Source organism: Pempheris klunzingeri, chromosome 5, assembly GCF_042242105.1.
Source record: "Pempheris klunzingeri isolate RE-2024b chromosome 5, fPemKlu1.hap1, whole genome shotgun sequence".
Lineage (NCBI taxonomy): Eukaryota > Metazoa > Chordata > Actinopteri > Acropomatiformes > Pempheridae > Pempheris > Pempheris klunzingeri.
In genome coordinates, this window is record NC_092016.1 from 15,931,507 (window position 1) to 15,946,253 (window position 14,747).

Sequence of the window (14,747 nt, forward strand, 5' to 3'; positions counted from 1 at the left end):
AAAGGGATTTTCAACATCATGCCAGGGAGAGATTATTCAATCTTTCAAATTATACAGCCAGCGAGAGGTCCAGCAGGATTTTATGCTCTGTGTTAACTATGAGCACCCATTTTTGCCATTTTCTCATAGGAATAAACTCTGAAATTGTAATCAGAGTTTTAAAATGAAAATGGTGCGGCTTACCGAGACAGAAACTTATATAAGCTCAGAGTAAGTACACCATTCGCATATGGATAATTGCCTGTGAGGGATTTCAATACAAATTGAGGCTCAGGAAGCGGATAAGCAACAGGAAGGGTGTCTCTGCTCCTGTGTAAGCATCCAAATCTACTGTGAGTGCGCAAAGAACCATGACTAACTCTTACTAAGTCTGTTTGTGCGTTTTTAGGAAAAGCTTAAAGATACTTTCCTCTCTTCTTCATCTCACTCCCTCTTACTGTCATAACCTCCTTTTTCCCCTAAAATTATGTGTCGCTCTCAGGATCTCTTTCTTTTAGTTGCAGTCAGTAATGTATATATCACTCTCTAAATGCTCCCACATTTTCAACTCATCATCATGAGGTGTTAATTGTGAGCGCTTGTGAGCGTGATCAAAGTGTGCAGAGAGGAGATGAAGACGGTCCCGCTGGGTTCTTCAGAGAGACACAACATGTCAAACCCTCCATTTAGCAGCCAGATTAACGCTTATCCCAGCCCTCCCCCTGCTCCCTCGCTCCTCCCGTCTCTCCCTCAAAACCACATCTGATAAACATCTCATTTCCACACTCAATATTGCCATAATCAAAAGTCCACCCTTTACATGAAGCCTGTTCATCATCCCGCTTCACTCATCCCTCGGTCCAGCAGCGATCAACCTCTCTTCCCTCCATCCTCCTCCCCCGCTCTCCCCCAGAGAAGTGAATATCCCAGTGGAAGTGCATTTGTCTCCTGGCATTAATCTAGTGTAGATGTAAAGGATTGTTGTATGAGGCTGCGGTGTCCTGTGGGCTGTATTGTCTCTGCATCTTCCTCCCTGACAGAGTGCTGAATAACGCAGAGAGATGTGACTTTAGTTTGCCTGCTCCCTCACACACTCCTCTGCTTACTAAGAGTTATAGGCAAATGATTCTTCAATTTCTGAGGAACAGATGAGGGGATTATCATAAGGAAGTTGAAATTAATATTTACATTCATCTGCAATAATCTTAAATCACACGGCATGCAGGGGTGTTTACATTCTCATATTTCTTTTGGCTGCATCTCTTTCTCCACCCTGATCCCCACAGAGCCAGTGGCCTCTTCAGCCCCCTGGAAAAACACACAAAGACTCTTTGTATGTGAGTCTGAGTGAACAAGAGCAGCCTGTGGTCACCTTTTTGTAGTTTTTGTCATAAAGCATATGAACTATACAGTTACTTTATATGATATTCCACAAATACTTTATCATTTATTCTTTAGTGAGTTGCATTTTTAAAGATTTCTTTTCTTTTCTTTCTTTTTTGTGTCTGACTAAAACCCCCACCTCAATATTTTATCCAATTAGAATTACCATCAATACCATATTTATCATATAGTTTGCTATACATTATACATTTTTATATTCATCGTATTTTTTAGCCTTTTTGCTTACTTACCATATTTTCTTCTGACTAGGCTTAACACTCTAGTTCAGGAATAAACAGTATGTACATTTTTAACAATTCCACTGGAACTGAATTTTAGTTTAGTTTTTTATTTTAAAAGTTGTCCAACCACAACTTTGTGGAATGTCTTCAGCTAGGGCTGACAACCGTTATCTATTAACCTCTTTTTGATTAATTAATTGAGCATTTAGCCTGTAAAATTTTGGAAAATTAATGAAAAATGTTAATCACACGTACCCAGCGCCCGAGGTGATGTCTTTATATTGCTAGGTTTGTCCGACCAACAACAGAGAACAGACAGATATTAACAATTACATGGAACAACTCAAAAAATAAATTCATTACATTTGAGAAGCTTGAGCCAGTGAATGTTTCAGCACTTTGGCTCAATAAATAAACACATTTTCAGTCAGAAGAACTGTAGTTATTCATTTTCTGTCAATTATTCAATGAATTGTTTTAAGCATTCTGCACTGAATTTCACCACTAGGGACTAATAAAAGTTTATATCTTATCTTAATAAACTTACTAATTTTAACATTACTCCTAAACTAAACTAGGTTTTTATTTCAGTTACTTTAAAATAACTTTGTAGGATAACATAAGAGTAAATCTGTGGACTCTTTACCAAGAGAGGCCTGCGGGACTTTTATGTATGTAATGTGAGCGTGTGTGTGATTTTATATCGTAGTTCAAACATTCAGCGATGATGGCGATGATGTGGAGGAGGTGAAGAAGGATAAAGAGGAAGAGTACCCGTTGCACCTCCTCTCTGTGTGACGGCATAGTTCGACTCTGACTAATGGGGAAACTCTTTATGTATATGAATCACATTAATAACAGCACAGAGTGGACACTGTGGACATTAATAACAGTGTACATTTGCAGAGAGCATATAGCACAGAACATATACCGGCCACATCAATAACGACTCTTAACCTCCAACTGCAACATGAATCATCATGCCATGTGTACACTGGAAGTCACACATGCAAGCCCTGTGTTCACTTATACACCTAAAAATAGAAAATCACAGTCATTAGCCATGAAAAGCTAAAATTAGCCACCTTTCTCCCTCAGTTAGGTGGACTATAAAAAACATTAGTTTTGGGGGAAAGCAAATAGCTTGTGTAAAGTACCTTGTATTGTTTTTGTTATTTTGTGAGTGTTGGCTTCTTCTACCTGCTCCTCCACATGCTGGCTGATGCACGGTGGGGATAGCTAATGAAGCCAATCATGGAGCAGTGTGTGTCTAATGAGAGGAGATGAGCTCAGGCTCCATACGGTTCACACTTAATTTTAGTGTGTTTGTGCGTAAACATGATTACATTCATGACCCTGGACTGTTGAATCCTCAATGAACTACTTCCCCTGTCAGTACCTCCAATTTGACATATTTGTGTATTCATAAAGCCCCTGAAAATCATTAACTCACAGACAGCACTGACATGCGAATGACCCACATCTCTTCATCGTGTTATCTGTTCACGTTAGAGATATCATATTTTACACATGCAGAGTTGCTGGATTCTAAGTAAAATAGCAGTGCATCCCGTGTTACACAGAGACAGAGAGCAGATGAGATTGCTTAGACGATGCCTGTGATGTCCACCTGCTGTGAGAGACAATAACCAGATGTGAAGAGGAGAGTTTGACACATGCAAGTCTGCTCATTGTGGCCAATTACCAGGTTGAAGCATCCTTCTGGCAGGCACAGAGCCAGAGAGAGAGAGAGAGAGAGAGAGTGTGTGTGTGTGTGTGTGTCACAGCCTGGTTTTCTAATCAAGAGCATCCAATCATTTGAATTCTTACACTACTCTGGCATTTTACTCTGCATAATGTTTCCATTTTTAGGCTTTAAGGGTGTGATTGACTGTGGTGACTTGGGCATTTCTCGCACTGTGGAGTTTGAAAAGCAGAACTGGATCAGAGTAAAAACAACAGCAGTACCTCAGTCTGTTATACTAACACATTAGTGGTAAACCCACACCCTGTCCTTCTCTGGGTACACTGTTCCTGGTTACATCTCTTTGTGCTTGTGCGTGCGGGTGTGTGCGCTTGTGTGCTGCTTGATAATCAAAGTCACTTGTTGAGGGCCCGTTTCCCCCCCATTAACCATGCCGACAAGTCCGCACATAAACAGTTCAAACCCAGAGCTGCTACCTGCTTCCCGAGCAGGTAAATGAATCGAAAAGGTTGTAAAAATCTGATTAATGCAGGATTGGAGAACGGGACACTGACATGGAGAGAGAGAGAGGGAGGGAGAGAGAGAGAGGGAGAGAGGGAGAGAGAGAGAGAGAGAGAGAGACTAAGGCTGTCCTCTCAAACGTAGCACTTTGCAAATATGGCACTTTGTTTCCGTGATGTGGGAGCTTATTATCTTAATATGCATTCTTTTATTCCCCCTATAAAACACTGGCAGAGGAAAGCGTGCTACCGTTCGTCATGCTCCTCCTTGTAATAGCTTCTCACAGCTCCTCATTCCATTACAAAAGATACAACAGTTAGTTAAGACCCCACGAAACATTTCATTTTCTGTCCTGCTAATTAAATGTGTCTCAGATGAGCCCACTGAGCCCACTCGTCTGGTTGTCCCCCATTTGGAGTACCACCAGAGTCTAATATATGGCATTAAACAGGGATTGAGAATGAATATGAAGCCTACCTCCCATTGGGAATGTAATGAATGATTATAAGGCATAATCTTGGTAATGCAGAAATCCTTTAGTTTAGTTTCTGTCATTTTATTTAAGTTACCGTCTGTTAAATATGGTAATGTCTTTTGCTATTTTTGGCACGCTTAAGATTTTGAATAGTGTGAGTGGGGTTATAAAATGCATATCTTGCAGATGCATAAAGTGAGCTTTAATTAGTTTTTTTTTTTTCTTTCTCAGCGCTCTCAATCCCTTTTCTTTCTTGGCCAAAACATTATGATAATGTTTTATACAACATTAGCACAACACCATGGTCCATAAGTGGCCATATTTGTGTGTATTTCTGTATGCTATTTATTTTACAGACCTCACAAGTAGCTCCTTCTTAACAAACCTGTAAGCAAAGCATTTCTGCTGTGAAGGTGGGTAACAAAGTAAACAACATGCACATCCTCTGAAAGGGCACAACTTCAGGCAACCCCAGAGGCAAACAAAAGGTTAGCATGCTGAAAATAAAAGTAAGATCTATTGCAACATGGCACATAAGTCATACTGTAACGAGGATGTTTTTAATAGATGTAACAATTAGTAAAGTCACAGTACCAGTAAATCACGGAGAAGTCCGGGAGCACTGGTTATCCTTTACCCAGGATGCATCGGTGTTCTCCTGGGGTGAACTCCAAAAGGTCAGACAGTGTCTCATTAACACGTAGTGTTAGCTGGGCTCCACATGTAGGGGCCAGACTATTAAAACAAAGCTGGTTTGTACATGTGAGGACAGGGCAAAGAGTTGGATGTTTTCATTCACAAATCATTTGACTTCATGGCTCTGGGTTCACAAACCGATTGAGATATTAGTTTTATTAGTATTTTAAGTATTAAATGCTATTAAAGATTGGATTAGGCTTTCTTATAGTAAGTAAACACAGCCCAAGATTCGAGGTAAAGGAAACAGCTCAATCCACTTGGAAATTAACCTTTTATCCTAATTCAATTTCTCTGGAGAAGAATCTCTGTTCTCCATGTGGGTGTGTGGTATGTATTTCAATATATCTACATATGTCATAGTCATATAACACTGGTGTGCAAATACTCTTAACTCTCCTCTGTACTAACACTGTGTAAGTGGTCCTCCTCCTGCTGTATAAGCTTTTTTTATGATATATGCCTAAAGGCAACCTCTGTGTAGTGTAGGGAAAAAAGCATCTCCGATAAAATAAAGACAGCAGTAAACTTTGTGGCAGTGAGCTGCCTGCATGAAACTCCAAAGGGAGACAGAATGAGGTGCATACAGGACTATTATCCCTCAGTAACACAGCTGATGCATTGGCTCTGGACTCTGCTTGTTAACCCTTGAGACTCCCGGCCCGATAAATCCTGGTTTAAGAGATCTGGTGAACCCAGAGCTCACACAGCAGGTAGTGTGCAATGCTGCATCAAACGTGGACCTGTGTGGACACATGAACAACTTAAGCTGCTCTCTGTGTCTGCTGGTGACTTGCGTATCAAACAATTTGACACATAATATATGGGAATGATGGTTTTATTGATTGTTTTGGTTATTTTGCCACTTTAATAGTGCTAGAAAATGGCATTTTACATCTACAGGATCATTTTTATTCACTTTTTATTCACTTTCTTGTGTTGATTCACCTCCCTCAGTTATGGCATCATTTTCTGGTCACTAAACATAGTATCCAGATATCTGCCAGCATATATGTGAAAAATATGTAGGCCTACTCCTAATGAATACTTTACTACTGAATTTAGACAATAATAGCAACAACATATAGTAGCATCAGAAGGGACACCTCATCTGTTTAATGTTTATTCAAAAGCATGAGAGGGGCCTCTGTTGTGTGTTCTAATGAATAAAACACGATGTTTATCCTTCCTGTTTAACGTTAAGTCCCCGTGAACAGTCACAGGGACCAAGAGAATATTTACTTGCATTGGGACACCAGGGAGTTGGATTATCTGCTGGCGGCTTTGTAGTTTTCTGAAGCTTCCCCGTGTGACATGTTCCAGGGAGAGTGCTCTTATTTACTCTCCAGTCCTCTGTGTATAGCCCTCTTTATTGTTTGTTCTTATGTGCCACCACTCCTGAGGAATGTGCTCCAGGAAAGAGAGATACAGACACAGACAGAGAGAGAGAGAGAGAGAGAGAGAGAGAGAGAGAGGAACAGTGATGCTGTGATCATTACATGGGGCTGAAACTATAGACTCCAGTAGGACACAGATGGAGGTGTTGTCACTACATAGCGCTCCTTTAGAAAAGGGATTTCATGTTGACAAAGGCTCGAATTCAACGTGAAAAGATTACCAAGGACACGCGTGTGAGAAAATGGGTTTGTTTTCTTAAATAAAAATGACTTGTGTCGAGTTTCTACATCTTATTTATTTAATTATTTTGAAACCACAAATGTTATTTTTGGAAATATAAATGTTAAATAATCTTCATTTCCAGCAGTAAGGCAAAGTCAGTAGAAATCAATCTAAAGAGGGAAAACAATTGAACACTGGGAAGTATCTGACACATACAGACCTTTAGAGAAGCAACGTGAAGTATTATTTTATACCGAAAGGTGGCGACATTGGGTTTCCAAACGCTGTCATTCAACCGGAGTCCTGCCACGCTCCTTTCAAACACTCTCTCCTTCCTCACACAACGGCCCGCTTTGACTGTAGTGATCTGTTTCTGCGATGTTATGTGGCATATTGACCATTTATCTGTCGCTCAGTGAAAATCATTAAAATACCTTTTGGTGCATCTAATTTCAAGATGTCTGGGTCGAGTAACGTCCCTCCTTAATGAGGAAGCTGCCTGCATAATTAATGAAACGCACCTGAGCAAAGTCTATTATTACTATTTCAACACAAAAGACATGAGATAGTATTGAGAAAGACTGACTGAGCAGTAAACAATGCCGAAACAAACAATATCGTTGACGACTGTGACTCTAAAATTCAATTTAAATGGTATTTCACGTGGTTCTTATAATGGTGGAAAACATTAAATATGTGTGTAAATTATAAGGGCTTGCCGATCCAAAGAAGACAGACGTGCATATTTACCATCTGATATCTTCTGTTAATCCTCAGAATCTGATTTCTTTTATTTGCTTTCGTTGTTTTCCGTGCAAAGTGGAAAAAAAGGACGAGTATTAAGTCTCATGTGTCAATCTGCTGATGGGCTTGGACAGTTCAGAAAACTTTGGTTTCTATACTATTATGCTAATTACATCCCCAGGCTGGGCTCCTCATTGGCTGAGTCTCAGTCAATTTCATATTTCAGTCCTGACGTCAGGGCACCTATAAAACTAAGCAATGCTTTTTAACTCGTCGGCTGACTGATCCCTTAGAAAAAAAAAATCTATCAATCCTTGGGTGGAGTTTTTTTTTCATTCTCCACAAAGCAACTATTTGCCCGGGACACGTACGTGAACCTCCTCAATTTGGCGCACTAATCCTAAAAGGAGCCATGAAGTGTTAAATGGTAGAAACAGAGAGAGCGGCGCTCAGACACCCGCACGCTGGGAGAGAGGGAGGAAACAGCGCTGCTCCAATGCGTCTGTGCAACACAGACTGAAGAAAAAAAAACTTATCGACTCGCAAAACCAAAACCTGCGCTGCGCAATTAGTGCGAGAAAATCCACTTTTTCCTCCGGTTTTGAAGAAAATAAATAAAGAAATCAAGCTGGCTCAGTGCGTGTCTCAGCAGCCCACTTTGACAGGTGCTCCTCACCCCCTTTGGAGGACTGTCAACAGCAAGAGGATGGCATCAGAGCTGGCAATGAGCAACTCCGACCTGCCCACCAGTCCCCTGGCCATGGAATATGTTAATGACTTCGATCTGATGAAGTTTGAAGTGAAAAAGGAGCCGGTGGAGCCCGATCGCAGCATCAGCCAGTGCAGCCGTCTGGTCGCCGGGGGATCCCTATCTTCCACCCCGATGAGCACGCCTTGCAGCTCGGTTCCCCCCTCTCCAAGCTTCTCGGCGCCCAGTCCGGGATCAGGGAGCGAACAGAAGGCGCACTTGGAGGATTTCTACTGGATGACCGGGTACCAACAGCAGTTGAACCCCGAGGCTCTGGGCTTTAGCCCGGAGGACGCCGTAGAGGCGCTGATCAGCAGCAGTCACCAGCTCCAGACCTTCGATGGCTACTCCAGAGGGCAGCAGTTCGGCGGCGCAGCCGGGGCGGGAGGCGCCATGGCCGGGGAGGAGATGGGATCAGCTGCCGCCGTGGTGTCCGCGGTTATCGCTGCAGCCGCAGCTCAGAACGGGACTCCCCACCACCACCACCACCATCACCACCACCACCACGCAGGGGCACACCACCCCTCCTCTGGGTCTCAGTCCGGCGGCGGCGCGGGGGGAAACCACCAGCACCTGCGCTTGGAAGATCGGTTCTCGGACGACCAGCTGGTGACCATGTCGGTGCGGGAATTGAACCGGCAGCTCCGGGGGGTCAGCAAGGAAGAGGTGATCCGTCTGAAACAGAAGAGGAGGACGCTAAAGAACAGAGGCTATGCGCAGTCCTGCCGGTACAAGCGGGTCCAGCAGCGGCACGTCCTGGAGGGAGAGAAGACGCAACTCATACAGCAGGTGGACCACCTCAAGCAGGAGATCTCCCGGCTGGCCAGGGAGAGGGACGCCTACAAGGAGAAATACGAGAAGCTGATCAGCACCGGCTTCAGAGAAAACGGAGGATCCAGCAGCGACAACAACCCCTCATCCCCGGAGTTTTTCATGTGAGTTTCGGCGCTGAAAAGTTTAATAACCGACCTTCACAAAGAAACAGAGAGAGAGAGGAAAAAAAAAACTTTTAATTTGCGCGCAGCTAAAAAAATAGGTTTGGCGTGTTTGTGTTGAAGTGGTTTTGTTAAAGCTGCGTTAGTTAAGGACAAAAGAGTTTTTCCCACTTTTCTGTATTTCAGAAGTATTTTGTTTCAGGCTGAGGATCTTATTTGATTTGTGTTTCATCACTTTTAAAGAGTAGCCTGCATAAATAGGCCTGAATAAGAATCCGGTTTCCGCAAATATTTCAAAGCATTTCTGTGCCGTCAGTGATGTTTGGCTTCAAACACGCTGCATAAAATTACTTTACACTTTGCTCAAGAGGTCCGCCCTTTATACCCTCACTCTGCGCCTCGTCCATCCTGCTGCCTTTAACCCCCCAAAAATTTGTTTTGTGAAATTAAACAATCCTCTGACACAGCAGCTTTATTTTGGTGTTAAGTTTTTTTTTTGTTTTTGTTTTGTTTTGTTGCTTTTTGTTGTTGTTTTAAAATCGATTCATTTTGATATGAATGATCTCATTTTCTTATCATCCATCCTATTTGTCTTGTGAAAAACATCCAAAGTCAGTTACAGCAGACGTTTGGAAAACTGGTGTCAGGTTGTAACAGTTATGTGAAGCCATGCATGCTGGTCATGTACGGATCGTGTCTTTAGCTTTTTTTTCTCATTTTTTTTGTGAACTTGTGTATAATGACTGTATTATACCATGACTGCATTGTTCAGCCTCATCACCTTTTGGGATTTAATTTGTTTAAAAAAAAAAAAGTGTGAAGTGCATTCATCCGTCACTTTGCTTTCATAAAAGTCCCCCCGCGGACATGGACCCTTCAACATTTTATAGGCTTCTTTTGGAGCCCTTTGAGAAAACTGACAATGTGGAATAAGACAACTTTGTACTCAGTATTGACTAATACCGACAGACAGCATACTATCCAGGTGAGCCTCATCGGAATATTTAGCAGAAACAACGATCGTCTTTCCTTTCAAATGCACAGACTAAATAGATTATTGCGATCAACAAGTGGGGCTGAAGATAAAATGCTTTGAACAGACCAGAAACAGAATACATGCATGTCCTGAATTAAACGAGGAAGACTACTTTGTCTGGCAAAATTGTTGCAAATATGATATATTCTTTCTGCACTTCGTTGTTAATGTGTTTTCCTTTCATTTAAGGAACTTAATTAAGTTTATCCAGAACCCTATGGGTGTTATTCGGTAAATAAACTGTGAACTGTTTGGAAATGGAAATCTAATGTTCTCCCGGTGTTGTAGAATAATTAAGCAAAGCATCATGTCGCCATACATCTCTTGTGATGCCCTGGATTTCTATACAGTAAAATGTATTGTCTGGACAGTACAGTTAAACTGGCAGACATCGTGTTCACTCTTAAAAAAATGGAATTTAATAAATATACCATTCATCAATAAACCTTCGTGAATGGAAACAAAAATATTCTCCTGAACATGTTTATCATTTTTGTTCTCTTTAGTTTTGCATGTTGTTTGTCACTGTGTGTTTGAGCCTTGTAATCCCCCTCTCGATCTAAACTGAAATATAAACAGAAGGAGAAAATCACAAATGTCAGTGACATAACAGACATCTGTTCATAAACATCTGCTTTTGAGTAAAGCTCGGTGCAGATGTTGCGCACAAAGGCGCGTAATTATAACAGCTCCCAGAACAAGTCCAGCTCTGATGTATGTTTGCAAATAATTTCCCATTTTGATTCAATATGCGTTTTTCATCCTTGTATCCCCAAATACACGGCGAATTATCTAAATGAATTGTCTTCTTTTCTTTTGGTGACTTTTGCTTCTCAAGAAATAAAATGGTCTGTCTTCACCTGTTGCGCAATTAAAGACAGAAACTCTTTAATTTCTCTTGATGGGGGGAAAAACGTGCGGAAAATCAGACCTCAACGCTCAGCATTTCCAATACGTTTTTTATTTTTGCCTCAGGGCCTATTAATTGTGCTGCAGCTGCCCTAGAAAAGCCTGGGTTAATGATTGATTTTAGAGTAAACTTGCACTTTTTACTCGGTGGCTGTCCACTTGTTGAATGAATGAATATTGTCCGTGGAGAGTTTCATGTAAATCGACCGGAGACAAAGGTCTAGATGACTAAAACGATCATCTCGGAAAGATGAGGCAAATATACGAGTATGTACAAACATGCTTAATATTTGAATATTTTGAATTTTGAATTTTTCTGCATATAACTCCATCGAGGATTAAACTTTATGCAGCCAGACACTTTATAATAACACTGTGGTGATGTGATTAAAATAGTCTAATTTCTAGTGATGCTAAACAGGCACCTGACAGGAGTTTCTCTATAGGTGCCCGAGGTATTTTGGCGATCCACCGTTTTCGCTTTAGAGTAAAGAACCTTTATTTGATTTCTGACACAAAATGCTTAAAAGAGAGGAGAAAAGATAAGCCATAGTAGGCACTCCAGTTAATTTGGTTTTGTAGCGACTCTCCAGTAGCCTGTAACCTGCCCCTGCTCCGGACTGAATGTGGCCTGCAGAGTGTTTCTGCTCCTGAAAGCAGCCTGATGGACTCAGTGCATCCTAAAGAGCAGCATGGCTGAGATAAAAGCTGCACACGGGTTGGGCTGCCATACGAGGTCACTGCCACCACAATGCATGCTGCTGGAAAACTGTGTGTGTGTGTGTGTGTGTGTGTGTGTGTGTGGAGGAGGGATATTATCTTTTCCCACTGCAGGACCTTTGACAGCCTGAGTGCCTGCATGTGCTGTGTGTATGTACATAAGGAGGATTTGTTTTTCTTCAAATGTGTGTGTGTGTGTGTGTGTGTGTTAGGGGGGGGGGTGATCTTGGAAACTTTAAAATGCACCACAGCGAAGTGTCTGTGTTCAGGGTAGACAAAGACAGGACAGTAACAGCACTGTGTCTCACCTGCACAACAGTGTCACACAGTCACCTGGCTCATATTAGAAGCTTAGAGTGAGGGACAAGATGGGAGAGCATGGATCCTCTCATGCCTGGAGGAATGATTTTCTCTGTGATTAAAAGTGAGTGAGAGACAGAGATAGAGCGAGCAACATAGAGAGAGAGAGAGAGAGAGAGAGAGAGAGAGAGAGATGCTGGCTGCCTTCCTGCTCCTTTCAGATGATAAACGATCAGAGATGCGTCCTAGCTGAGAGGAGAGGGCCTTTTAGTGAGCGTGTGTCCACTAATTTATGGCCCTCCTATCTGATTAGGTCAATATAGTGTGCTATTTAATTACATTTGTGTTATAACCTAGAACTGGAGATGCTATACTTCTTTCATGGCACCTCTTTCTTCTGTTAGGTAGACAGGATTAGTTGAGTCTCAGGACTTACCTGGAGCCTGCTCGTGTGTCAGCGGTGCCCTGTGATGGGACGCCTGCTTTGTTTAATGGTTCATAGGTTTCCAGAGCTCCGTTATTCAATGCGTAAGAACGATAAAGAGGAAAATTGCTGATCACTGTGGGGGTGTGGAAACTGTGTGGGATGCTTTCTGCTCCTGTGTGTGTTTTGACTTCTAGACACACCAAGGGGCAGGAGGATTCAGTGGCACTGATTCACTTCCTGTGTTGAAGGAGGGCAGAAGGCACAGGAAACAATATTTCAGCGCTTCCTGCCCATTTCTCAGCACTCTACTAGATTCACTGCTTCTTTCTCTGTCTTTTGCTTCCTCTCTTTCATTTATACGGTATGAGAAAGTGTGCACATATAGTATTCAGACACACACAGACACGCAACATTATTAATCTTATCAGTTTGAACTGTAATTCTATTCTCCAGGCCAGTATATTGACGTCTGCACTGTGATCATTTGCAGTCTGTCCAATGATTAGGTTATTAAAGATAATGTAGTTGTCTGCTGTCACAATATTGGACTCTCTCTTTCAGGTCAACCATGGGAAATCACTTTGAAATTTATCAGTATTGACAGTTGAATCATCATCATGTACTTCGCTTTAATGCCTCAGAATTAATAGGACAAAGGATGCACACACTTCTTAGTGTCTATTTGTGTGAGTGCTCAATAACCAGCCTGCGTTGTCTTTTATTTGACCTTGTGGTGGAAGGGTGTGTATGTGCTTTAACTCAGTGCAATATAACTATAGGAATTAATCATTCTATCATGACATTGTAATGCGTGTAGCTTTTTATGTCAACCAAAAGGAAATCCAAACATATGTAAGCCAAACATGTAATGTTAATATAGTTAATATAAAACTCAAAAGGCCAGAAGTGCAACAAATTCAGACTGCATTCATTTATCTTTTTAGCAATTCACTAATTAATTTCAGAGCAGCTGAACCAAAGTTTAGGTTTCTCCAATACTTCTTCTATTTGGATTTATAACTGTTCTAATTGTAAGTGTTTTTTATATATCTATAGAATCTGTTGAGCAGTAAGTAGATAGTTTCTTTCTTAAAATATTAACAGAAAAAGCATTCTTAACTTAAGATGTCACAAAAATTACACAATCCCCTACGTTATCATTTTTATCAAAAGCTATCTACTATCAAACAAATAAGAATTAGTTTTGCATTGCTAAAATTGGTTTTGTAACAATTGGAGTCACATATCGCATTTTGTATCACAACAGTTTTCTTTTTGTGTGCGTTCATTTCCTTTTCTTTCCTGTGAGCGCTACTCTCCCCACGACAAACCCCCCCAAAGGGTTAAAAACATATTTGCATTCAAAAGAGGAAACAATTTCAATCTCTTCCACTCAATCCGCATCTGCATCACTCCACGCAATAAACATTTACATTTAAAGTGATTTAAATCAGCTGCATTTATGTTCCTCTGTGGTCCGTCCATCATCTAGACCTGCAGAGCAGAGCTTCTCTCCCTCTCTCTGTGTCTTGCAGTGTCCTGAGTTATGTGTCATTTATTTGAAACCCTAATAATTTAACTTGTCCCCTCCTGTCACAGCTGTGCATGTGGTGAGAATGCAGCGGCTGTAAAGAGGGTTTGTGCTGCTTCCTCTGTGCGTATATCTGTCTGTATTGGCTTTACATGGTGATTTTCTCCAGCAAATGGAAGCATGGGCAGAGTGGAGGTAATGTGATTGTCTGAATCCAATCCTATGGTCTTGTGTTGAATTGAGATTACTGTAAACGCTCAGCTGTAAAAGGATGTGCATATGGGCACATGTAATGTGTCTCATGTTTTGTCTATGTCGCAGCAGAATTCAAACACTAGATTTGCATTTGCTCGTATGAGAAGCTCTCCTCAGAATGCATAACTAAAGGGCACGAGATGAAAGCTAATTATGATTTAATTACATGTGATCACAATATTCTGACTCACAGATAAACACAGCTGAGGCTGTGTTGATGTTTTCAACAGGGTTTTCAACAGTGAGTTGAGTTGCAGGGCACAGAGTCAGTGGAGTGGTGTGTTTTGGACCGCGGCAGGCGTGGTGGGGGGGGTGTTTGAAAACTGAGTGCATTATGCGACTGTGTGTGTGTGTGTGTGTGTGTTTTTCTATGTGTGCGTGCAGGAGTTTGTGTTATGCAGGGTGGAGCTGGAGCCAAGCCTGACCCCTGTGTGTTTTACCTGCATCTCAATGAAGTGAGAGAGGTGATTTACCCTTCTACTGCAGCCTCTCTCTCTCTTTCTCTGTCTCTCACTCTCTGTCTCTCTCTCTCTCTCTCAGC

The 14,747-nt window shown here is 41.6% G+C and overlaps 2 protein-coding genes across 2 annotated transcripts in view; both read left to right on the plus strand.

The window, feature by feature from the left end:
• chkb (choline kinase beta) overlaps positions 1 to 14,747 on the plus strand; it is a 249,422-nt gene that overhangs the window by 100,726 nt on the left and 133,949 nt on the right. The window lies entirely within an intron of this gene.
• Positions 8,031 to 9,032, plus strand: mafb (MAF bZIP transcription factor b). Its single transcript, XM_070830676.1, has one exon. The coding sequence runs from the start codon at positions 8,052 to 8,054 to the stop codon at positions 9,030 to 9,032; it is 981 nt and encodes a 326-aa protein (XP_070686777.1). The 5' UTR covers positions 8,031 to 8,051.